The 25,320-nt window shown below is 42.4% G+C and overlaps 1 protein-coding gene across 3 annotated transcripts; it reads right to left on the bottom strand.

Annotated features, from left to right (window-relative positions):
- LOC308080906 (RCC1 and BTB domain-containing protein 1-like) lies at positions 1-24,060 on the bottom strand. 3 transcript variants are annotated; one of them, XM_080422999.1, is made up of 14 exons: positions 23,959-24,060; positions 23,203-23,248; positions 19,931-20,237; positions 18,666-18,816; positions 18,050-18,216; positions 11,176-11,334; positions 10,633-10,740; positions 10,064-10,212; positions 4,848-4,911; positions 4,591-4,717; positions 4,151-4,277; positions 3,536-3,687; positions 1,838-1,968; positions 1-1,004 (listed from the first exon to the last, which is right to left on the bottom strand). In XM_080422999.1, exons 2-14 carry the CDS (start codon positions 23,217-23,219, stop codon positions 864-866), a joined length of 1,800 nt encoding a protein of 599 aa, XP_080279125.1. In that variant the 5' UTR covers positions 23,220-23,248; positions 23,959-24,060; the 3' UTR covers positions 1-863. The 3 variants fall into 3 exon arrangements, with proteins under 3 accessions (XP_080279125.1, XP_080279124.1, XP_080279126.1); XM_080422998.1 differs by having other exon boundaries at positions 2-1,004; positions 23,203-23,232; positions 23,959-24,058; XM_080423000.1 differs by lacking the exon at positions 23,203-23,248 and having other exon boundaries at positions 3-1,004; positions 23,959-24,017.
- Between the last annotated feature and the right edge of the window lie 1,260 nt (positions 24,061-25,320).

Raw genomic sequence — 25,320 nt, 5'->3', positions numbered from 1 at the left:
ATAAACAACATTTTGGGTCATCTTGGGAATGTTTTTGTGACTTGGCCCCAAGGAGGTTGATAGACACAATCTTGATACAAGGTCATTGTCATAACCATTAACCATTGGTCATTTAAATGTTCCAACAGGCATTAAAGTCAACCTTTAACCCCTTGTCAACTCTTCATGCCTACTTAACACAAGGCTGAATTTTGTTTCGCTCAGCATTTAGTTAAAATAATGCAATTTTGGTTTATTAAAGTGCCGCACAAATAAAACTTAAGACGAGTTGAAGTGTGCACATTCAATCCGCAATAGCAAAAAATATATTTCATATACAGCACATTTCAAAATATTTGTATCTGTGGCTAAAAATGTGTCTGAAAATGTCATTTGGATTCTGGAGATACATTTGCCAAATATATATATGCAATATATTTGGAGATTCAAAATGTATTTTCTCCTATATAAGATTATTTTAATTCTTTGAACATTTTGAAACATGAAATATATTTTTTGAATCCTGTTTCCGCCCTGCTGAATGGTCTGTGAGACTGAGTAAGCACTGCATCCCTACCAAGCTCCAGGGGGACACCGGTCTGTGGACGACCATGCATCCAGGCCTCCACTTACTGTACAAGCCGTCAAATAACCCTCCGCAGATCAACTCAGTATTAAAAAAAAAATAGCAGCACATTCAATTGTCAAGTCAAGTCAAACCAGAAGAGGCCCATGGAAGAGCCCAGGTCACACATTCGCTGGATTTATACATCACACGACGATGCCACTTGCCGGCAAAATCAGCTCTTGTTGGGCAGGCGGCGCGTCGTACTACAGAGTATGAATTAGGCTTCATGGCTCCCCTCTCTTCTACCAAATTCCACTCAGTTCTTGAAGGCTCCACAGCGGCTGGCTCTGCAGAAGAATTCTTTGAGCATGGCACCGTCCACCTGCATGAACGCAGTGCTCTGTGTCACGTGGGTCAGGTGATTAACACAGAACCTGAAACAGAACTCCTCCAGGTCCTATGGAGAGACAAAGTGAGTCAGTTGAGCGACGGAGACAGAAAGAAAGAGGGAGACTATTATTCAAAACGCGAATAAACGAAACGAAAATGCTACGTGATTATTTCACCTTTATTTTGGTGATGGCTCATTCATACAGCTGCCTCGTTTTATTGCTTTATCGCTGCGTTGTATTCGTGTTCTGTTTGGATGTACTTGTACGCATAACAAACAGCAGTTTAAATGAATGCAAATGAATTGCACTAAATAAACACTCCCGGTGTGAACGGACCTTAAATCAACAGAATTATTGAAATCAGAATCTCAACAAATGTATTATAAAAAAGGAAAACAAGTTGCGTTGAACATTCGTGAAATTTCTTCGAAGTTGAAGTACTTGGTTTCCTTGTACATATAACTAATGCTACCTTCATTTGCAGTGGTGTAAAGTAACATTTACTCAAGTATTGTACTTAAGTAAAAAATTTTAGGTATTTTTACCTTCAATTATTTGAAAACTTTAGTTACTTTTACAGCCATTTGAAAATAGCCGATCTACAAGCTATGCGACGCATTGTGAGCTTGTAGATCAGCTATTTTCAAAAGGATTTTTATACAATTTATACATTTGAAAACTTGTGAAATCGGACATTCTGCAAAATGAGTACTTTCTACTTTTGGTACTTTAAACAATACTTTTATACTTTTACTCATGTCAATTTTGAATTCCGGGCTTTTACTTGTAACAGAGTATTTCTACATTGCGGTATTGATACTTTTACTTCAACAAATAAAAATTGTGAATACTTTTTCCACCACTGTTCATTTGTGAGCAGAGGGTGTGTGTTCGGTACCTCAGCATCATAGCGTACGGCTGCAGAGAGCAGGGTGAAGGCGTTGTCCACTGTAATGCCACTCTTAATGATCTGCTGACAGAGACTCTTCAGACGGTTCTCACAGTAGGAGGTGGCCAGGTCCAACAGACCTGAAGCATCAACACATGTTTATTACAAGAATACATCTCTAAATGTAACCTACCCCAAATTCCAATGTGCAACACTAAGACAGGGCCTTTCATCTGGTGGTCCCTGGACCGCCCGATGGAGGTCCGTAAAAGGTATTGCATGTGCTCTCTGACCATTCATTCAGTAAAGTAAAGTGATGATTCCCCCATTATTCTGTTATATTATTTAGGAGAAAGACTAACATCATTATCATTATCAGAGGTCATTTGACGAGGCTTGTGCTTCCATTCCAAAAGTGCTTCAAGCATTCTGTAACTTAGAGTGACCATACGTCCTCTTTTACCCGGACATGTCCTCTTTTGAGGTGCTGTCCGGCCTGTCCGGGGGGAGTTTATAAAATCCTTCAAATGTCTGGTGTTTTGGGATTTATTTATTTTTTTACACTGAAAGCGCTAAATATGGTCCTTCCGTAACCCTGGTTCCGCAACACGGCTGCTGACAGGCTGCTGGAGGCACACGTGACTCACGTGTGCCTCCAGCAGCCTGTCAGCAGACGTGACCAAACACACACACTCACACACACACTCACTCACTCACACAGACACACACGGAACAGTGTCGCGCTCAGCGCTGCCTATCATTGATCCCCGAAAAAGTTACACAGACAGACAGAGGCGGAGAAAATGCCGAAACGCAAATGTAACTTCACGGATGAAATGCGCAAAAAGTACCCGTGTTTTCGTCTGGGTATAATTAAATAACATAACCCTAACCTAACCCTAACCTTAAAACCGAAATAAAGTAAAAAAAAAAACAGTTACAAAATCCACCCAAAATCCACCCATTTTTGCCCAAAAAAACGGCCAAAACCGCCCAGAACCGCCCCAAAAAAACGGCCAAAACCGCCCAGAACCGCCCCAAAAAATCTCTCTCTCGCGCGCGTGCATTCGTTAGGTGTCCTCTTTTTGGGAATTCAGAATATGGTCACCCTATGTAACTAATTCAGAAGAGGATCTGCTCATTAAGATCCACAGACTCTTTCAAGAGGCACATGTATGAAATACATCCCCTTGGAAAGATCTGGATGAGCTGTCAGGCAGAATCCCCAGAGCTTACTGCAAAAGTAAAGTTTTTTTTTAATTTTTACTAAAACCACAGTACATATCTCTGTGAGACACTCACATAACTAAAGAATAAGTACAGGGCTAGGCTGGAGCCAGAAAATGATATGAGACTCCACCACTATAAAACCAAGAATCGGCAGACTCTGTGCAACTCAAGAAAAACCCTAATCTTATTCCCCCCCCCCCTTTGTGGGAATGACCGCCTTGTCTAATAATGAAAAATTTCCAACCACATACATGACTTGGTACTAAAACATGGGTGAAAACAGCAAGTAAAATTGTTTTTAAGCTTTAGTATATTCTACCTGCAACAAATGGAGACAAATGGAGTTGTCACTTTTACGAAATTGTGTGTGTGTGTGTGTGTGTGTGTGTGTGTGTGTGTGTGTGTGTGTGTGTGTGTGTGTGTGTGTGTGTGTGTGTGTGTGTGTGTGTGTGTGTGTGTGTGTGTGTGTATATTGACCTATAGCATCCTCAGGAGGCAGGTCCACAGCGTCTGTGTAGAGAAACTGTAGGAAGGAGCGATAGACGGGGTAGGAGAACTGGTCGATGGTAATGACCTCCTGCAGGTCCTCTGTCCAGTGGGACTGGAACATGGAGCGGAAATGCTCACACCTGCAACATTTAAACATACGTTTTTCAGCAGCATTAGACATGACTAAGGAAACTATAATTTACTTCTCTTAGGTTTAGATTAGCTTTCTTTGTCATTTTCCCCCCCGCAGTCTTCTTTCCATTCATATGCACACGCACAAACACAAAGAAAACCCTAACATAAAAGCGAGGATCTATAAGCTCACAATGCGTCGCGATGCGACACATTGTGAGCTTGTAGATCTGCTATTTTCAAAAGATTTTTATGCATGCTATACATTTGAAAACTTCTGCATAATGAGTACTTTCTACTTTTGGTACTTTAAGTACATTTTAATACCAATACTTTTGTACTTTTACTCAAGTACATTTTGAATTCCAGACTTTTACTTGTAACAGAGTATTTCTACATGGCAGTATTGATACTTTTACTTAAGTAAAATAAATGTAGTACTTTTTCCACCACTGGAGTGGACACACACACCTGATCTTGAGCACAGCTTTGTGAACATGGATGCATTTGCCATCGACACTGAACATGAGGTCAGCAGTCTCTGGATTGTCAAATTCTTTCCTCACAGCCTGGGCCACCGTCATGAACTCATCATGCTCTGCAGAACACGAGGAGAGGAGACTATAAATAACACTCAGTTCAGTTCATTTCATCCACCACTGTAAAATCACGAGTGCTCATTTCACTCGGAGTGTAAAGAAAGACCTGTAAGAATCCATAACTGGAGGCTTATGCAGTTAACTTGAAACAGGTTTTAAATAGCACATCTTACTTTCGAATTACAGTAAAAGGATCATTTAATTTTGGCACATATATTGCAACATGAAGTTAAAGTATGAATCCACCACTTTGAATACCATAACCCATGGAGATAAACATAAAAGTATGAATCCACCTCGTTGCATACTAACCCATGGAAATGAGGCGCCACATGACGGATGGCGTGGCAAAGCAGGCGAACACGTCATCTGTGGTGCTGAAGTGCGTGAGGTGAGGGAGGAAGATGGACTGGTGTTTACACTGACCCCACATGTACACCTGTAGGATAAAATGGAGGAAGAACTGTTATCATCATCATCTTCCATCACTGGCTGCCAGTGTGAATGCAGCAAAAGACTCCTAACAATACTACTATTAATTACAAAGTATTATTATTTTACATACACACCTGTCCTCTCTGGGTCTTGGCTGCTGACGTGTGTGTTGAGTGACAAGCAGCGATTTCTACAATCCTGTGGAGACACACGAGTGTGTGTTAATGGCAGGAACACATAATCACACATTCCAACAAATAGTACTGTGCTTCTTCCAGTTTGTACGTATAACTTTGTCTGCACACAATAAAAGGTTGTCCTCAGTGCTAATTTATCCATTTAAAAGTCAGAGCGTGTATGAATTTATCCACATTTGCCCTCTCTCAAGAGTTAAATTAACATTGAGGATTTTACTGTGCAGTGCTTTGATTTTAAGGGCTTGCGCTGTGTGTGTTGGATTTATTTTGGGCATGTTCATGCTTTATTCAGATAGTCACAGTGAGAGAGAGAGAAGCAAGGAAAGAGACATGGGGAAGGATATGCAGCAAAGAGCCGCAGGTTGGATTTCGAACGCAGGCCGGCTACAAAATGACAGCCTAATGGTATGCGCTCTAACCATAGACAGTAAAAAGGATGGACAACGTTACGCCCATTGACTCTACAGCCTATTTTTCCCCTACTACTTTATCATCAATTTAAAAAATGTTATGGGACCATAATTTACCAAAACGCATATCATGGTGATATGAAAGAAGACTTTAAACTAGCGACTGGAGGCAAATAGTATTTATGACAATGTTTATTAAGGTAATAAAATCAAGTGTAAAGTTCGGCAAAAACCCATCCGCTTGAATGGAGCTTATTTACTTCTGACACCAGCAGGACAAGACTACAGGCCATTCATATGAACGCTCTCTTCCTATATATAGCCTCAATTTACAACTCGGAAGCTGGCCCCTTGGCTCTAACCAGGTGAACCCCGTTCTTATGCTGTGTTGACACTCGCAGCAACGAAAGCAAAAAAAACGTCCGTTGAAGTGTTGCTGGAGTCACACTGCGTACATCGAAAAGGGTAGGGTTAAATAGCAAAGGGCTAACTACTGGCTAACTAACGGCAAGAATGAGTTTTCCTTCCTTTGACGAAACAGAGCATTGTGGGGAGAGAGAAGGGGAGTGGAAATTGTGAAAGAAAAACATATGATTGATTGACGCTTCACTGCGTCATTGGAGCGCTTTAAAAAGTTGAAGCCAGCTCTTTTTTTTTGCCGTGTGTCATGTTTGTAACTTCATGTCACCAGCTTCCGTTGAAAAGGACTTGTTGCTTTATCGGCGTGTGCACGCAGCATGAATTCTAATGAACACAACCAGTTCAGCTTCCTCTGTTCTCCACATACACACACATACATTATAAATTATATACACATTTGTCGCTAGGTGAATTTCAATACAGCCTTTACCTTGCTCAAATTTTGAGAATATTGGTCCCAGACAGTATTTTTTTTGGTAGCTCTTATTTCTTTGGCCACATGTAAACAAAGGGCTTTCAACCTCCGCCTACAGGAAAGCAACAGGTTCTATTCCTAGAGTGTTCCCTTGCTTCCCTTGTGTCATTCATTCAGCCTTATTGTAGGAAATGATGTTCCCATCCTTCCCTTGTGTACTTGATTCAGCCTTGGGGTAAGTAATTATGCTCACCTTCCTTTCCTTGTGTCCTTGATCCAGCCTTATGGGAGGTAATTATGTACTGTAAGTGACATGCATCCTGCTTTTACACACCACTTTCAGTAGAAGGGCATACGTCCACGATTTGATTCTTGCCTTTGGCCGCTAAAATGGCATGGCATGCAAGAAAGAATTATGAATTTAATTTAATCAAATATTTATTTCATTTTTTAAAGCTGCACTATGTTACTTTCCAGTTATATCCCGGATTTGAACCTGGGTCTACTGCGCAAGTGCTGATTTATTGTTTTTACCACTGAGCGAACAGGGCCTGCCTGCTTGCTCTGGGGAGAAATGGGTCAAGATTTGTGTCAAACCAACAACATGATCATGTTAAAAGTCGTGTCCAACCTAGACACAGGATCAAAATATCTCAATATAAGAGCAGGGAGACCAAATAAACCACCCCAATTATATAGGTTTATAAGTTATTGACTGGAGGATGTTGTCGGCCCTAAGGTAGCTTCATAATAAATATGGCCCCCTTTTAAAAAGGTTTGGACACCCCTGTCTTCAGTGGTGTGTTCTGTGCTTTTCACCATCAGAAATAAACCACTTGAAAAATAATCCTCAAAGGGATGTTCATCTGAAGGGAAAATGGCTATAATACTGAAGAGAGATACAGGCATATTGGAGGGGTGTCTGGCAGCCATGTAGGAAGCCTGTATGGTAGAACATTTTCAAGCAGTTCTCTCCTCCTGGACAGAACAATAGATAAACCCGCTGAGAACCAAGAGAGGAAGTGGTGGCACAGAGGGGTGTGGGTGTGTGTGTGTGTGTGCGCTAAGGCCAGGAAACAGGAAGTCATTCTAGCATCCCCACAATTCCAGAGAGCATACTTCGCTTCAGAGAAACATTATTTACTGCGGTAATATGAAATCTGACACTGTGTCTAGTGCTTCCAAAGTGCTTCTTTAAAATGATGTTCATACTTTTATACTAGGGGTAGTTTCTCTGGGTGGGTATAGATTTAATAAAACATTTTTTTCTGAGGTCAGAGGTGATAATTTCTTATTGGTCAGTGTTTGTGTTGTCAGGACATTCTTTAAGGCTAGTTAGTATTTTAGGCCTCACCTTGCATCACAGTGCTTTAGCAGCATAACATGCACCAACATAGACTTATCAAGACTTTTCACAACGCTACCAATTTGTCATTAGTTTCCTATTTAATCTAGTTGTTTCATTGTCTATCAAGCACTTTGAAAATGCCGTCAATATGTAATACACTGCTTTTTTCCTGCATAAAATGTTCCTCCTAGCACAATATGCCAAGATGACATGAAATGAAAAGAAAACTTCTCATACTTAAGCATTTGAATCAACAATGCCTACTAAGAATACAATAATAAACCACTGGTCTTGGTTTGGCATGGCAAGGAATGAGGAGGAGAGTTCCTTGGTAACATTCTGTGTAGACAGATAATTGTATATACTGTATATAGTATATCATTTAGTGTAGCAAATAATTTAACCCCTTCTTTCTCCCAATTTAATTGTCATGTGTAATCTATCGTTATCTGTGTTGTCACTGCTACTGGCTCACCTGCCAGTGAGGAGCCCCCACTTGGAGGCTCTGTCTCACTCCTTCGGTTCAAACCCCCCTACTGACAGATGCCACCCCAGCCTTTGGGAGTCGCTAGAGCAGCGCCAAAGATTGCGCCTTCACCACCTGGCTAATGTAGCTTCCCTTCTCTGAACACAGCCAATTGTTTTAGTATAGACACGGGCCAAGCTGGATGCACTGCGGTGGATTCGAACCCTTAAGACTCCACAGTGGTGGCCAGGTACTTTATCCTAAAGCCACCCAAGTCAAGTGCCATCATTTATTTGTCTTGGGGGAGCTGTAGCGGAGTGGGTAGTGAGAACGTCTGGTAATAAGAAGATCACCGGTTCGCCTCTCGGACCACCCATGTCTGCGTTGTCGAAGTGTCCTAAGTGAGACACTTAACCCTGAACAGCCCCCTCCCCTGCACACTCATCATGACCATCTGAGCAGCCATCAGCTGGGCGAAGCTAAAACAGAATTCCCCCGCAGGATTAATAAAGGTCAAGCTCTTCCACCCCTCTTCCACAAAAGTATTGAACAAACAGAAGTATCATCAAGTGACACCAAACAATGCCATTACAAATCTAACAATTACAATTACATTTAAACACTATTAATTAAACTCACTTAAACACACTCAGGAGACAAGAGCAAAGGATGCACCTCAGCTCAGACATAAAAGACAATTACGGTTGCGTCCTGTTCACTTCCATCCTATGACACTGAATCAAATAAGAACCAATGAGATCAATAAGAAATAAACACCCTCTAAATTCCTGACTTAAGTTTTCTGAAAACTTCAGATTTTAATAAAGAAAGATTATCTTTAGTCCAAGATTTTGGACTGAAGATAAAAGGAGGAAATGTAGAAAATGAGTTGTGGACTCAGCATGACTGAAGGAATCCAGACTAGAGCACATGTTTACCTACTATGACCTTCAGTTCAGAAGATATGATGCCAAAGCCCACATTTTGGTTGTTATAGCGTCATTATGAGCCACATTGGTTTATTATTATTTTTCTGATAAGTGGGTGAAAGTGACTTTTCTGCCAAGATTGGGAATTGTAGCTTTTATTCATGGTTTTTGAGAACCAGATAATTATAAGAAATGGTAAGAAAAGAATAACACTAATTATAACAAATCATAAGTTTCCTTACATATTTTATTCTGAAAAGGGAGAGAGCTTCATAACCAAGCTCTTACATCAAATCGCATGCACACGCACATACCTGATTGCCCTACTATTGTCCCTGTTCAAATGCCCACAGTGTATAGAGAAGGAACCAGATTTGCAGTCACAGTCTGCCAAAGCCCGGGCGAAAGTGTAAACATGCTTTCAAAAGGTGCATCCTGGCAGTGCTACAATACCGTATCTATGTACAGTACACCCAGTAAGTACAGGTACAGATGTCATGCGTTCAAATCCTGCCCATGCCGTGTTGGCACGGGCAACTCTCATGGCCATGCTCTCTTCTCAGCAAAGCAAATGATGGGCAACTATGAGATTATCTTTTCATCTTTACTCAGTGGCGGAAATGTGCTTCCATACCCTTTATAACCCTGTTCCAGTGTTGATTTCGTCGACTAAAACTATGAAGAAAAATCGTCGACTGCCTTTTTTCACTGCCGAAAACGAAATAAAAACTAAGCTATGATGACTAAAGCTAAGACTAAATATATTGATAATTTCGTCAACAAATAAATAACTAGACTAAAATGTTAGTGAGGGACTAGTAGAGAAGAGATCCAGTAGAACTAAGATTAGGGTTGTGCCAATATATCGTCCCGCGATATATACGTTTTCGGGACGATACGTATGGTTTTGGGAAACAATATATATCGTTTTGAAATTATAATTTTTTTGGCAATAATAATAATGCAAAAACAGAAGCATTTGTTTGCATTTGCTTTTTTTCTCCCCCATATATTTTCATAAGCTTTTTTCCCCCCCATATATTTTCATAATAAAAAAGTGCCATATATCGTAAAACGAAATGGAATTTTATTCAAAAGACTATGACTAAAACTAAATACAAATTTGCTGTCAAAATCAACACTGCCCTGTTCTATAGTGCCATACCTCTCCTTGTCGGTCATGATGCGGAAGGGGGCGAGCTGATTGTTCCTGTTGCCAATTCCAGTTCCCAGCTGTCCACAGCTGTTGGCCCCCCAGCCGTACAGCAGACCTTCGTCCGTCAGTGCCAGGCAGTGGCCATAGCCACACACAATCTGCAAAGGCCAGGGAGGGTTAGCCCTTTAAGGGAACATTTGTTTCAATTTGCACTATCTTTAAGTTAAATTGATTTAAAGGAGTAGTTCACCCCAAAAATTACTTATTTTCTATCAATTACACACTCCATGAAGCCTTCAATTCGTGGATTTTTTTTTTTTTTGTCGCATTCCTAAGGCAATATTTTGACAACCGGCGTCAGAGTCTCCTACTGACTGATGACCTGGTCATCAAATTATTGGGTTAGGAATGCGACAAAAATCTCCATGAAAAGGCTTCATGGGGTGTGTAATTGATAGAAAATAAGTACTTTTTGGGGTGAACTACTCCTTTAACTCCTACAAACGTTCATATGAAGATTGACCCAAATGGTTTGTACATATAATAGTTTCGGTATGGTGTATGTGTGTGTGTGTTACCTGTTGAATACACACTCCCTGGAGTCCAGCAACACGGCAGGGGGTCAAGTGGTTTCCGTTGGTTCCGACACCTAGCTGACCATTCCCATTATAGCCCCAGCTATAAACCTACGACACACACAGTATATATCCACAGTTCCAACTTTATATTGTATAACATAATATGGCAGCTTTCAAAAGCAAAGTCTGCAATGTTCTTCAATGCAGTGAAAATTCAACAAATGCTTTGTGGCGCATTGTGGCCTTGATTTTTGACCTTTATAACCCCAAATCTCTTTGGAGTAGCGTACTAATAATTTCCACCAGTTAACACACAGACAGGAATGATTAGAATACCCTACTAAGCATTGCTGTAGGCAGGGAAACAAGCAGGTAAACGCTAGCTGTGTTAGCATTAGCATACAGATACACCACACCATAGAATTTCAGGCACAGTCAACTTTGTGTGTGTGTGTGTGTCATCCTATTGTTTGCATTCTACCTCATTGTCCAACAGAGCCAGAGAGGAGGTCTGTGCACAGGCGATGCCCACCCCAGTCTTACCTCTCCATTGTCCAACAGGGCCAGAGAGGAGGTCTGTGCACAGGCGATACCCAGTGCGATCTTGCCCTGCAGGTTGCTGGCCACTCTCCTGGGACTGGGCTGGTTGGCTGTCGAGCCAGAGCCCACCTGGCCACAGTTATTATTCCCCCATGCAAACACCTGAACAGTGACACACTGGGATTCAGACATGCTGGGGAAAAACATAATACTTTGCCGTGGTTTACATTGATTTTAACACATTGTGTGCCAAAAACGGTCCGGAACGTTTTTGAAAAGCCATGCGTGGAGTGCCATAAGCGGTTATAACCGCTTTTAACTTTTTTTCCTTTTTTTTTCCCCCACGAGGGGCGGGTTAGCGCAACTTTGGGATCATCCACGGAGTCTCTAAGAAGGAGAGGACAGATGTGGATCCATGCCAAAAAATCTACCTCCCGTCCGCTCCCATTATATCTCCTTGATAAAAACCTCCGTATCTCCTTAACTTTTTACAGTGGTGAACTCGAGCCATTTTCGGTGCGCTATCACTCCGCAATGGCGGGTCGCGTGAGAGATGTTATTGTTACACGGGACCCTCCACCGTCGTGCATGCATCTATTGTTTACATCCGTGTCCTCGTAATGGCTTCTACAGCACTAGCCATGGTTCACATGACGCTTGTATACAAGCGTCATGGTGCCGAGTCCCCCTGGTCTAAAGTTGTGTTCGATTTTTTCACATTGCCATCTCTCACATAAACATAAACGTTCAGATTTCAAATATAAAGTGCTTACCACCGAGCCACGGATGTTACAAGGCGATGCGGACCGCGATGAGTACCCGTATCTCCCGTATTGTTCAATAAAAAGCATTTTAATCCCATCGCCGGCCATTTTCTCCAAATTGTCTCCGATACTTTCAACCATGCGACACTAATGGTTGGAAGGTGTATTGCACTCTGATACATTACAAAACAAAAAAAAAAGAAAAAAGAAAATGGCCGGCGATGGGATTAAAATGCTTTTTATTGAACAATACGGGAGATACGGGTACTCATCGCGGTCCGCATCGCCTTGTAACATCCGTGGCTCCGTGGTAAGCACTTTATATTTGAAATCTGAACGTTTATGTTTATGTGAGAGATGGCAATGTGAAAAAATCGAACACAACTTTAGACCAGGGGGACTCGGCACCATGACTGTCATGGTATGACAGTCATGTTTCAGGGCTACTACAGCACGCAACATATCGGCGTAGAACGGTGAGAATGCCAGCACTAGATGTACCCTGTTTTAATAAAACGCTGGCGCTTAATGTGTTAAAAACAGCTAAGGGGCGTCCTAACATACACCAAAACAAAACTCATGTACTCCACAGGCCTATTTCTTTTATAAAATGGTTACCAAATATGGCAATATGTAAATCACAAATATATTCCAATTAAAACAGTTTAAATAACAATTTCACTACAAGATTTAGAATCTCTACAAGAAGAAAGTAGTCCCTGAATGCCTGCACAAACAAGGATGTTGCTATCCCCTATAACTGCATGAAAACTCCCAAATACTGAAAAACAAACTTTTAAAGTATTCAGCTAAGGCAAATACCTTGTGTTCAAAAAGCTATTTATAAGTCTCTCTGCATCACTGAACCACATCAAACATGAGTTTTGATTTTTTATCATTTGTGAAGCAACTCATGGTATAAGGCAGTGGTTCTCAGCCTGTGGGTCAGGATTTTGTTTTGTTTTTTGGGGGGGGTCTCCAGGTGACAGTAAAGTGACAATGTAAGGACTTTTAAGACCTTTTTAATACCTAAAAAAAAGTATTAAACGAAAAAAGACCATTACGGCATCAAAAGTAACAAGTAATATTGGCCAAATTGTCATATAAGAAAGAGGCAACATTTTAGAAAATAGACGATCTACAAGCTATCAGCTATTTTCACAATATTTACATGTGGAACTGAGTCAAACTAAATGTAATGCCTCAACTCCTACAAGATACTAGATATCATCTGGGATTTTCATTATATTGTGATATGGCATCAGTACTGTCAGGGTAGAGGGTCCCCCGTTCAAATATGATTATTTTGGGGGGTCCCGTTCAAATGTGATTATTTTGGGGGGTCGCGGCCTGAAAAGGTTGAGAACCACTGGTATAAGGAACATAGGAACACAAAGTGGAACTCATTTTTTATTTAATTGATATCACAATAGTTACAATCCGATCTTCCTCTATAAACAACAACCAGTTAGGGCTAGGCAATATATTTTGATATTGTGATATGAGACTAGATATCGTCTGGGATTTTCATTATATCGTGATATGGCATCAGTACTGTCTTTTCCTGGTTTTAATCACTTGTGCCTTATTTTATACTTAAAGGAATTGCAAAAGCTTTCAGAAATAGCTAAAATAGCCAATCTACAAGCTTATGTGTCACAATTCTAGCTATTATTGACGTTTTTTTTTAATTTCAAATAAAATCAATATCATCACAATATGATATTAATGTCACAATATCAACTTTGAGGTGTTTGGTCAAATATATTGTGATATTTGATTTTGTCCATATCTCCTGGCCCTAAAGTCAGAACAACGCCTCAAGAAGGTTGGGTACAAAATGTATTCTGATATTAATATAACAATATTTGTATAACCAAGGATGTCAACAGTACTTTAATTTTGGAATGTCTTGTATGCCCCTAAGCAGGGAAATGTCAACAGTACTTTTAGTTTGGAATATATTACATCCCAATCAAATATTTCTTCTGGCTACTCTATTCTCTGACATTTCTATTAGTCTATTCCACAAAGCCACCAGGCTACCTTGCCACCTCATTTCACACTGCTCCCATCCCAGATTCTCTCGTTATAGCCAACAGGGGCAAATTTATGGAATCCCAAAAAATATCTTACTTCTCCATTTGTATTTGTGTGTGTGTGTGTGTGTGTGTGTGTGTGTGTGTGTGTGTGTGTGCGTGTGTGTGTGTGTGTGTGTGTGTGTGTGTGTGTGTGTGTGTGTGTGTGTGTGTGTGTGTGTCATCTTTACTGGCAATGGGCACAGAATGGGTTTGGAGTGCAGTCTTACACACTAGTACACACATGCATGCACACTAAATCGTATGCTACCCACAAAGACACACCAATTAGTCTTAGCACTGTGGAGCTAAAAATAGTCTGCTTATTCTTGCAGCTCCACTCAAGTGGAGGTTGAAGGAGGTAGAGATTAGTCATGGGCTTTCCCCGTCTACTCAACTACAAAGACGGTAGGAGGAGCTCTTCTGACCAGCTCAAAGATAAAACTGCAGAAAAAGTAATGAAATTAAAGTAAGTTTTATAAATCTTTTGAAAAGCATCAGTTATGAGCTTTAGAGCGCTTTTTTTTGTGATTGTCTATGTCTATGATTCGGAGTCAATGAACATTCAGAATCAGAATCAGAATCAGAATCAGAATCAGTTTTATTGTCACATCACAGGTTTACAAGGTAAAAAAGTGGGTGAAATTCTTTTTTGTACATCGTTCCCATCGCAACGTTAGTTTCCATAGAAAGAAGAGGGGGGGGGGGGGGGAGAAGAAGAGGGGGGGGAGAAGAAGAGGGTGGGGGGCAGGTGGGAAGGAGATCAAAAACAAGAGAGCAACAGAAGGCCAGACAGTTATCTACATATTTACAAATTACCTGAGATAATAAAAAAAACTAAAAACTAAACTAAGGTGCCTGAGCATAGCAGCAATGTATTGTATACTGTGCATGTTATACTTATACTGTGCATGATAGACAATGGACGTTAAGGTGCTTAGAGGAAAAGGAGCACAATAAAAAAAAAAAAGACCCAAAAAAAGTCAGTGCGTTATACAAGGGATTAAGGTGCAAAAGGTCAGTGCGTGTCCACCTAGAGTGGACTGACCCTAGTATAATCCGCATGTAGCTCCATGAGGGAGTGCAACAAAAAGTCATTTGTACCTGGTGTGGTCCACAGGTGTGTCCGAGGGGGGGCTAAAGTCCAAGTCATTGTCCCTGGTATAATCCACAGGTGTGTTCAGGAAGAGCCAGAAAAGTCTGCGCCGCCTGCTGTCAGGCTGCTGAACTCATCCAGGCTTATGCCCCATTCAGCATTCTGACAGCAGCTGGATTGAAACTACACCAAAATCTGGTGGTGCAACTCTTGATACTGCGGTAGAGCCCCTTGCCCGGTCGCGGTCGTTGTAGGGGGTTGAACAGTCTGTGACTTGGGTGGTGCTTGTCCTTGATGATGCGCTTGGCTTTGACCACGCACCGCTTTTTGTACAGTTCCTGGAGCGCTGGGAGCTCGATTCCCATTATCCGCTCTGCCGATCGCACTACTCGTTGTAGGCTGACCTTTTCTCGGGCAGTGCAGTTCCCGTACCAGGCCGTGACACAGCCTGTTAGGATGCCTTCAACAGAACTGTTGTAGTACAACCTGAGGATGCGACGTCCTACTCCGAGCTTCTTCAGGCGGCGGAGCCAGTACAGTCGCTGCTGAGCCTTTTTCCTCACGTGTGTGGAGTGCGTCTCCCATTTGAGGTCCTCCTCGATGTGTACTCCGAGGAACTTGAACTCGCTGACCCTTTCCACTGCAGCACCGTCGATGAGGATGGGCGCATGGTCTCTCCGCGGCCTCCTGAAGTCCACGATCAGTTCTTTGGTCTTGTCGACGTTAAGAGAGAGGTTGTTCTCGCGGCACCAGTGTGCCAGTGATTTGATCTCCTCTCTGTAGTCAGACTCGTCGTTGTTGTTGATTCGGCCTATCACTGTCGTGTCGTCCGCGTACTTTATGATGGTGTTGGAGACATGTGTGGCTATGCAGTCATACGTGTACAGGGAGTAGAGGAGAGGGCTCAGCACGCATCCCTGGGGTGCTCCGGTGTTGAGGGTCAGGGGGTCGGATGTGATGCTGCCCATTCTCACCACCTGATGTCGGTTGGACAAGAAGTCCTGTATCCAGTCGCACATGCTTGGGTGTAGCCCTAGGTGTCTGAGCTTTTTGTCAAGTATTGCTGGGACAATGGTGTTGAATGCTGAGCTGTAGTCCACGAACAGCATACGTACATATTTGTCCTTCAGCAGCTTGTTGTCCATGTGCGAGAGGACGGTGTGGAGAGCCATGGCAATAGCGTCGTCGGTGGATCTGTTTTTGCGGTATGCATACTGCCACGGATCCAGCGAGGCAGGTAGCGTGGAGCTGATGTATTCCCTCACCAGTTTCTCGAAACACTTGCTGACGATCGGGGTGAGAGCAACAGGTCTCCAGTCGTTCAGGCATGTCACTTTGGCCTTTTTGGGAATGGGCACAATGGTTGACATTTTGAACCCTGCAGGGACCACAGCCAGGGAGAGGGAGAGGTTAAAGATGTCAGCGAAGACACCCGCCAGCTGGTCTGCACATGTCTTAAGGACCCGGCCTGGAATCCCATCAGGTCCGGCTGCCTTGTGGATGTTGACCCGTGTGAAGGCTGTACGCACTTCTCTCTCCGAGATGGTTAGAGGAGGGTTCTCCTCTGCTGGTGCTGCTGATGGCCCCGCTTGGCTGCCGCGGTTGGAGCTGATCTCAAACCGGCCGTAGAAAGTGTTCAGTTCGTTGGGGAGGGAGGCAGGCGGGTTCACCTCGCTTCTGGTTCTTGTTTTGCAGTCTGTCAAGGTGTGTACTGCCTGCCATGTGCTCCTGATGTCGCCACTGCTGAGTTTGTCTTGCATCTTTTTTGTGTAGGCCTTTTTCGCCTTCCTGATGGCGCTGTTTAGGGCCGCGCGCGTCGTGTTGCGCGTTTCCACGTCGCCAGATTTGAAACCAGCGTCCCGTTCATGCAGATGTGCACGTACTCCGCTGTCCATCCATGGTTTCTGATTGGGATAGATCCGAACTGTCTTTTTTGGGACTATGTCATCTATGCACTTGCTGATAAAGCCAGTGACTGAGTCTGAGAGTTCGTTGATGTTATTCCCAGCGGCGTTCTTAAACATCCCCCAGTCAGTCTGGTAGAAGCAGGATTGTAGCATAGCGTCTGTGTCCTCAGACCAGATTCGGATTTCCTTCTCAACGACCGGCTCCCTTTTTAGCCTCTGTTTGTAGGCAGGTAGCAGCTGGATGGCGTCGTGGTCAGAGCTTCCTAGCGGTGGGCGGCGGAGAGCTTTGTATCCATCCTTGAAGGGCGTGTAGCAGTGGTCAAGAATATCGTCACCACGGGTACTGCAGGCGACATGCTGGTGGAATTTGGGAAAGACCTTTTTTAAGTCTGTCCGGTTGAAGTCGCCTAGGCAGATGACTGCGCAGTCCGGGTGGCGATTTTCTTGTGCACTGATCGCCTGGTGTAATTCCCTCATAGCTGTGTCCTTATTAGCTCCAGGATGAATGTAAACAACGGCTACAATCACGATGCTGAAGTCGCGTGGTAGGTAGAAAGGACGGCAGGCTATGATTAAAAGTTCAAGGTCTGGTGAGCAGTGACTGTCTAGGATTTTAACATCTTTGCACCAGTTGTTGTTGATTCAAATCAATTACACAAACAAAAAAGCTCAGAAGTTCTATAGCGGCTTTATCCAAATCACTTTTCAATGCGTGTTACATTCACACACCAACGATGGAGGCAACCACGCAGGGTTGCATTGCAACTCACCAGGGGCAGTTAGGGGTTCAGTGTCTTGTCTTGAAATCAATCGTTTTTGTTTTTTTTTTACAAAATAAGATAAGCAACTCTGGGTCATTTACTTCTCTAATCAGTACAGGTCAGTGGTGGTTTCTTTAGCTTGCATTGTAATTGAAGTTTAATCTGGGTACGTTTGCCCCATGTTTAACCACTAGCATGTTTACCACGCTAGTGGTTAAATTAGGATTTTACAGTGTATACCATGACTTTTCTGAATTGCTTAAACCCTCACCTCTCCGTCCTGTGTGAGGGCCATGGAATGATGTGCGCCACATGCCACCTCCTTCACTTTGTTGTTCTGTAAGTTGGTGGTCACCAACACTGGAGTCACTCCCGTGTTGGTAGTTCCATTCCCCAGCTGGCTGTAGCCGTTGTGCCCCCAAGCAAACAGTTCTCCTTCTGCAAAACACAGTACATACAATATTAGTACACAATGAATGAGAAGTCAATACACATAACAATCAGCATCAGAAAATGCCACAGAAATTCCAGAATGCCCCTAAAAAACATGTCCGAGAAGCAAAAGAAATCCCCTAATATCCAGATTAGATTTAGATTTGCGTGAGATTGGAGGGCTGGCCACACAAGACTAGTCTAACACACACACACACACACACACACACACACACACACACACACATATCCATGACGCACACACAACAACATTGCAGTTGCTGTTGTTGTGCAGTAAATCGTGACCTCAATAGATATACATTTTGTAAATATGTCTCAATCTCCACTGCAGTTATCTACTGTCCACCCCTCTATTATTGTATTTTTTCTATTGTCTATTTGTAAACATATGACATATTTTTGTCATCTTTTGTGATGAATACACAGTACAGTACCCTCAGTGGCCAGAAGGACATGAGGTCCGCTGCCGTAGCTGAAGCTGGCCACCTTCTTCCCCCGGAGAAAGTCCAGTTTCTTTGGCACAATGGTGCTCAGGCTCTCCCCTGTACCCAGACAGTTGCTGCAGTTTAACCCCAACACAAACACCTGAAAAACATCAACACAACCCCATTTATAGAAATATAGTATGAGAATAATATATATGGTAAATACAAGCTTGAGTGCAGATGTGATAGATAAAGATGTGCATGTACACAAACGGGCGGCAAATTAAAAGGGGTATTTCACTTTGTTTGGGGTCATTTTAACGTCTACTCTGGCTTTTGTGAGCACCCCAGACAGTTTTTAAGTTCGATCCCGGGCACCGACAACTCAGCGTATGAGTAGCACGGCTTGGGTGCGGCAAGTCGTGCGGTTAAGTACTGGGAGCTGATGGTAGGTGTTGCGCTCCACCTCAGCAATCCATCTCCCAGAGCTCTAGCGCATTGTGAAACGGGGATAGACTCCCGCAATCTGGCTGATACTGACAATAAGCCTCTCCGACCTACTTACTTACTGATTCAGTAATTAGATATTTGAATTCATTTTGTCAGACACGCCTCCTTCCTATGTAAACCCATTGTATCTTCAAACTCCATTTTAACCATGTTAGATTCATTGAAAACACCAGTCGTTGGTTCTGGTGACTGATATCGTCCTTCTAATGCGTGAGAGGGCTGTGTTTTTTAAATTACTTTTATTCATTTATTATTTTTATTTTTTTGGAAATAAAAATAAAATAAAATTAATGAATAAAGTAATTAAGAACACGGCCCCCTCACACATTTGTTAAAATGGTGTTCCATCCCTCCAGTTGAGTTCCAGAGACTTTGAAGCACATTGAAGCGGTTCTGGTGGCTCGTGGTGACCAAACACACTCTGTAGGACACTCTGTTTTTTCCTTTATTTGTCATCATATGGTGTACACACACACACACACACACACACACACACACACACCCTTGTATTAACAACTTGTGAGGGCCCTTTTATTGACAATGACTACATCAATTCCCAGCCCAGTGCATCACAGAAACTTGACTTAAAGACTTAAATATGACATTTACCTGTATTTACTGTAATATGTTATTTAAAGGCCTGCAATTCCAAAAAAGAAACCGATATTTTAAGACTTTCTGTGACAAGCCTGTAGATCGGCTATTTTTGGTGCGCGCCGCCGCCGCGCAACTACAAGTACAAATCAGGCGTTGGCGCCCCTCACCTCATCGTCGTGAGTCACGTAGATGGCCTCGGTGCCACTGGCTCCGAACACGCAGGCCTGCCTGATGGCGGCCGCCTCCTGCGGGCTGAGCAGGGCGAACAGTGGCCACTTGCTGACGTCTACCATGGCTGCCCCTCCAGCGTGCCGCGCTCTCCCACGCCGAGGCGGCGGGGTGGGTGTCGGAGCTGTGGTCGAGAGGGGCGGCGGAGGCGGAGGAGGAGGAAGAGGAGGAGGAGGGGGAGGGGAGGAGGAGGTGGTGGGGGGAGGTGCCAGGGAGCTAGTAGGTACAAAGCTGTCCCCGCAGGCACTTCAGACAGGACAAGACACACAGTAAAATCATGAGTGTTGATTTGACTCTGAGAGTGTACAAACGGTACCAGTGGAACCGAAACTTGGATTGGTTTTCAGGTGATGGACAGGCTAGGATGGCGTGTACCGAACTGAACTATGGTTTACATGATGCTGGTGCACTGTTCATTCATGGCCCCAGAAACAGGGCTGAACATACAAACACTGGCTAAGTGACTACCAAAACAACACCGGCTAAAAACTGCTATGAAAATAAATATACAGAGGTGACATTTGACTCCCTCTCTCATGCTGGATCAAAATACATCTGATTAAGTGGCTTGCAGACAGTTTAGACAAAGAAAGCTTCGATTGCTTTTATCAAAAGTGCAGTAGTCAGATTCAACCAACGACCAAATCACTAGGCCTATAAGGACAGGTCTAAACTCTATAATATTCCTCTTTTGGACAGACACAGAAACCACGATACCTTGATTGATTTACAATGACATGAGACAACGTGCATACAGTGGGCACATGTCGTCACTGTCGGGCAGAAACCTTGTATCTTCAAATTGACAATGTTTATGTTGTTTCGTACATTAATGCCCTACTTCATCATAAAAGTGTATCACAGAAAAGTAGTGAAAATAGCAGATCTATTGCCTACCTATGTTGAATGCACTTATTGTAAGTCGCTTTGGATAAAAGCGTCTGCTAAATGACTGTAATGTAATGTAATATAATCTACAAGCTCACAAGACGCGTTGTGAGGTTGTACATCGGCTATTTAAATTCGCTATCTACATTTTTTAAATAATAATTAAAGGAGGAAATTTTTTTTGGACATATGTGGTTTCCGCCCGACAACAACGATATGCATACATACTATACATAAATGCAAACATGCATGCAAAACACTCAACTTAATCCAGGAGTTCTTAAAAGGGGTTCAGAATGGGTCATGAATGATACATTTTCGGGGCGTTTCCCTCAATTGTTCCCAGGCTCAGCATACCAGTTCAGTATCAGTATGTGCTCACGGGATAAAACTTTGTTCCATGAATTTGTTTGTTTGCCAGCTGTGATTATTGAACTTTAAAAACTACTGGATCACTTCAGTGGGGAATGGAATTTAGTTGTGGCTTCAGTGGGATTCTATAAAGGTTAAGAGTATATTAAAGGCAAAGCATTCAGAGCTACAAGTTGACCGACTCTGGCAAGTTCGTTTCTCAGCCAGAACATACAATTTATTTATATCATTCAATTAAAGCCGCAATCCTTGAGTTTCATGTCCTGCCCGGGATTTGAGCACAGGTCTCCCACGAATGTCTACTTCTCTAACAAGACAGAATACATGCTTGGCCAGGGGGGATATTGCACTTACTGTAAAAGAGCTCCAGGCAGCACTATTTGTCAACTAGCAGGTGTCCTACCCGACACAACATGTCTCAATGGACACTGTAGATGTACAGAACATTGTATTAACATATGACTTTACCTACTGAGAGGCTAATATAACGTGATGTTCATTGAAATAAGTTTAGGATTGCAGCTTTAATTAAAAAATAAAGGATGCTGTGACAATTAACTTGTGAGGCGTGTGTGTGTGTGTGTGTGTGTGTGTGTGTGTGTGTGTGTGTGTGTGTGTGTGTGTGTGTGTGTGTGTGTGTGTGTGTGTGTGTGTGTGTGTGTGTGTGTGTACGTGTGAGAGAGAGAGAAAGAGACACAGAGAGAGATATAGAGATTAATTGTCCTTAGCCCATCAGTGGTGAGGTGATTAGTCAGAATAGTGTTTTATACTCAATGTCTTGACAATAAAAGGACAGGGGGAGGGGGAGGGACATAGTGAGTGGGACTAAAGAGTGCGGGAGTAAAAGCTTAAAGGACGACTTCACAGATTTTCAACCTATCTTCGTATAATTGGTCCTCACTAATTCTCATGATAAAATGGTGCCATTTCTTCCTACCCGGTCTGTGTCTCATAGGAGGGCAGTGGCCACTTTAGAATCCTGCCTACTAGTGACATCATCATTAGAAAGGTTTTCTTTTTTAAAATAAAGATTTTTGTTAACTAAAAAACAATGGCTTCCATTATATCATGCTAACTTTCAAGGAATAGAAAAAAAGTCAGTTTCTATGAGCTTGGATTCCCCATCGATGATGTCACTGGTAGGCCGGTTTCTGAACTGTCCACAGCCCTCCTCTGAGACACAAAGTGAATAGACAAAAATGTAGCCCTAGAATGTCTGTGATCTTACATACATTTCAAGTATTCCAAATACACAGTCATAGATCTCTCTCGGTCCGCCACTGTGTAGTGCCCATCTGCGCGGAATATACGTAACTTCCATAAGGACGCACAAATGTTTGGGACACACAATTGGCAGGTGATGATTCATTACCCCGCACCAATCACAAGCACCTGTCAATTGTGTGTCCCAAACATTTGTGCGTCCTTATGGAAGTTACGTATATTCAGTGCTGCAATCATTCCTGGCCCCTCGCGTCGCACAGAACTCGTCCGTGTGCAGCTCGTGAATAAGTGGAGATATTTGACTAAACACACGTTTTCTGGCAGAACTTTCACATGGATATGAAACTAGAGGACAAAATATGACTCCACGTCTTAGGAATGAATTATTGGGTGAGTACAGACGGAGTTTAGAGCACTTTTATGGCCGCGCAGATGGGCACTACACAGTGGCGGACCGAGAGAGATCTATGACTGTGTATTTGGAATACTTGAAATGTATGTAAGATCACAGACATTCTAGGGCTAACAAAAATGCTAACATATTGTAATGATGAGTATTAGTGAGGAGCTGAGGATCAATTATATGAAGATAGGTTGAAAATGGGTGAAGTCGTCCTTTAATTATATTATTTATTTATTTATTCTCTATGTAAAGCTAATAAAGAGATGAAGGTATAAGGCACAAAAAAGGAGATTTAAGTAGCGTTGTTGTCACATTAGACGTTACCTAAAGCATTGCTCCATGACATCAAGTGAACTGAGGAGAGAGAAAGCTTCATTATCGGTCAAAAGAAGAACAGACCTCCAAGCAGTGTTGCCATGTATGCTTATTATAAGTAACTTTATGCTTGTTTTTAGGTTAAGTTGCTTGTAAATATTGGTTAGTTGCAGGTTGCGTTTTTTTTTTGTGCTTGTTTCTAAAGTGTTGTTGCTAATTTTGGTTTCCTTCCTAAATGTTGTTTAAACCAACTGGTTCTCAAAAAATGTCATGGCAAGGACCCCCAAATTAATGTGTATTTGTCCCTAACGGTTAACCCCATCTGAAAATATTTGGTGCCTGGTGCCAGGGATCCCCCCATTCAAGATTTGTGTTGTTAAAATGTTTCAAAAAATATTCCAACATGACTTTTTAAAATAACCTTATTCTTAAATTAGCAGATCTACAACTTCACAACGCGTCGCATCAGAACTGGTCGCTTATTTATCTCGCAAAATCTGGCAACACTACCTACAAGTACAAGCAGCTTGTAGATCTGTTCTTTTTTGATAAGCTACGTCGTCGTACGTGCAACGTGCTGCCAAAATATGTATACTATACATTATGCTTATACACCACTTTGTCCATTCTTTTTTACAGTCTATATGTTATATACATACGGCGAGTCACACTGGTTTAAGTCGACATTTAACACATATCTTTGTTACGTGCGGTGCTGAAATTGAACAGAAATACGTGATAATAAAGTATAAAGTGTTCGTTTACCCGGTGTGAAGGTGTCAGCAGAATGATGACAAACAACAACAACAATCCACCACTTCGCTTGTCGCTTCCCTCAAAGCGGTGACCACAGACCTGTTCAAACACTTCCGGTCAGCGTTGCCAGATTCTGTGAGAGAAACCAGCAGCAACCAGGGAAACAAGCACAAAAGAAGCAACTAGAGCCAGGAGGAACGAGATTCGCGACCGACTTCGACCCAGTCAAGCTCACAACGACAAAGTGAGCTTGTAGATCTGCTATTTTCAAAAAATCTTGAAATAAAATGTGGAAAATTTGGAATATTTTTTGAAACATTTTAACAACACAAATCTGGTATGGGGCTCCCTGGCACAAAATAGTTTCAGATGGGGGTTAGCTTAGGTAGGGACTAATTTGGGGGTCCATGACAGGAAAATGCTTGAGAAACACTGGTTTAAACATTAGGAAACAAGCCCAAATAAGCAATAAACTTTAGAAACAAGCCCAAAAAAACGCAACTCCCATCTACCAATATTTACAAGTAACTTCATAGAAAAATAAGCCCAAAGTCGCTTATAATAAGCAGCATGGCAACATTTTCCGGTCTCCTTTTTTCCTTTATTTTCTTTCTTTCTTTCTTTCTTTCTTTCTTTCTTATTTAAAAATAAAAGTAACCGGTCTGTACATTTTGTATGGTACTTTTGAGGGGTCACTGTACTATTCTCTCACTCATATTTTAGTTGTTTCTCATTCTGTGGTTCTGTGTTTTTTGTTGTTGTTTTTTTCTCCATGGGATTTTATCCCGCATAAATAGTTTTGCATTGTTCTCTTGAACTGTTTATCTTCAGCTGACAACTCAAAGTTGTACAATGTAATTATGTGGCTCATTACATAAAATTACTCAGAGCATCTCTAGCAGGCAAGCAAGTCCCCTTTTGTATTAAAACCGTTATTATTTATGCACAGGTGATATCATTTATTTTCTTTCCTCCAGCAGGTGGCGTAGTTCTGCAGAGTTATGGTTATGCTTAGCCTGGTAAACCCCTCCGGAGGGGGGGGGGGGGGGGGGGGGGTTACCAGGCTATCTCATGCTGGGACTGTTGCTTTAATTCACCAGGGAACAGGGGGATGAAAATCATATAGCTCTATGGTGAAAAGAAAACAGCAAACATGTTACTGTTCAAAATACAGGGCTCATACTGCTGGAGGGTTCACATTCAGCTGTGTGTGTGTGTGTGTGTGTGTGTGTGTGTGTGTGTGTGTGTGTGTGTGTGTGTGTGTGTGTGTGTGTGTGTGTGTGTGTGTGTGTGTGTGTGTGTGTGTGTGTGTGTGTGTGTGTGTGTGTGTGTGTGTGTGTGCCTGTGTGCCTGTGTGTGTGCGTGTGTGTG

Source organism: Gymnoscopelus braueri (genome assembly GCF_963280865.1).
Source record: "Gymnoscopelus braueri genome assembly, chromosome: 24".
Classification (NCBI taxonomy): Eukaryota; Metazoa; Chordata; class Actinopteri; order Myctophiformes; family Myctophidae; genus Gymnoscopelus; species Gymnoscopelus braueri.
This window is presented reverse-complemented; position numbering and strand designations above follow the sequence as displayed.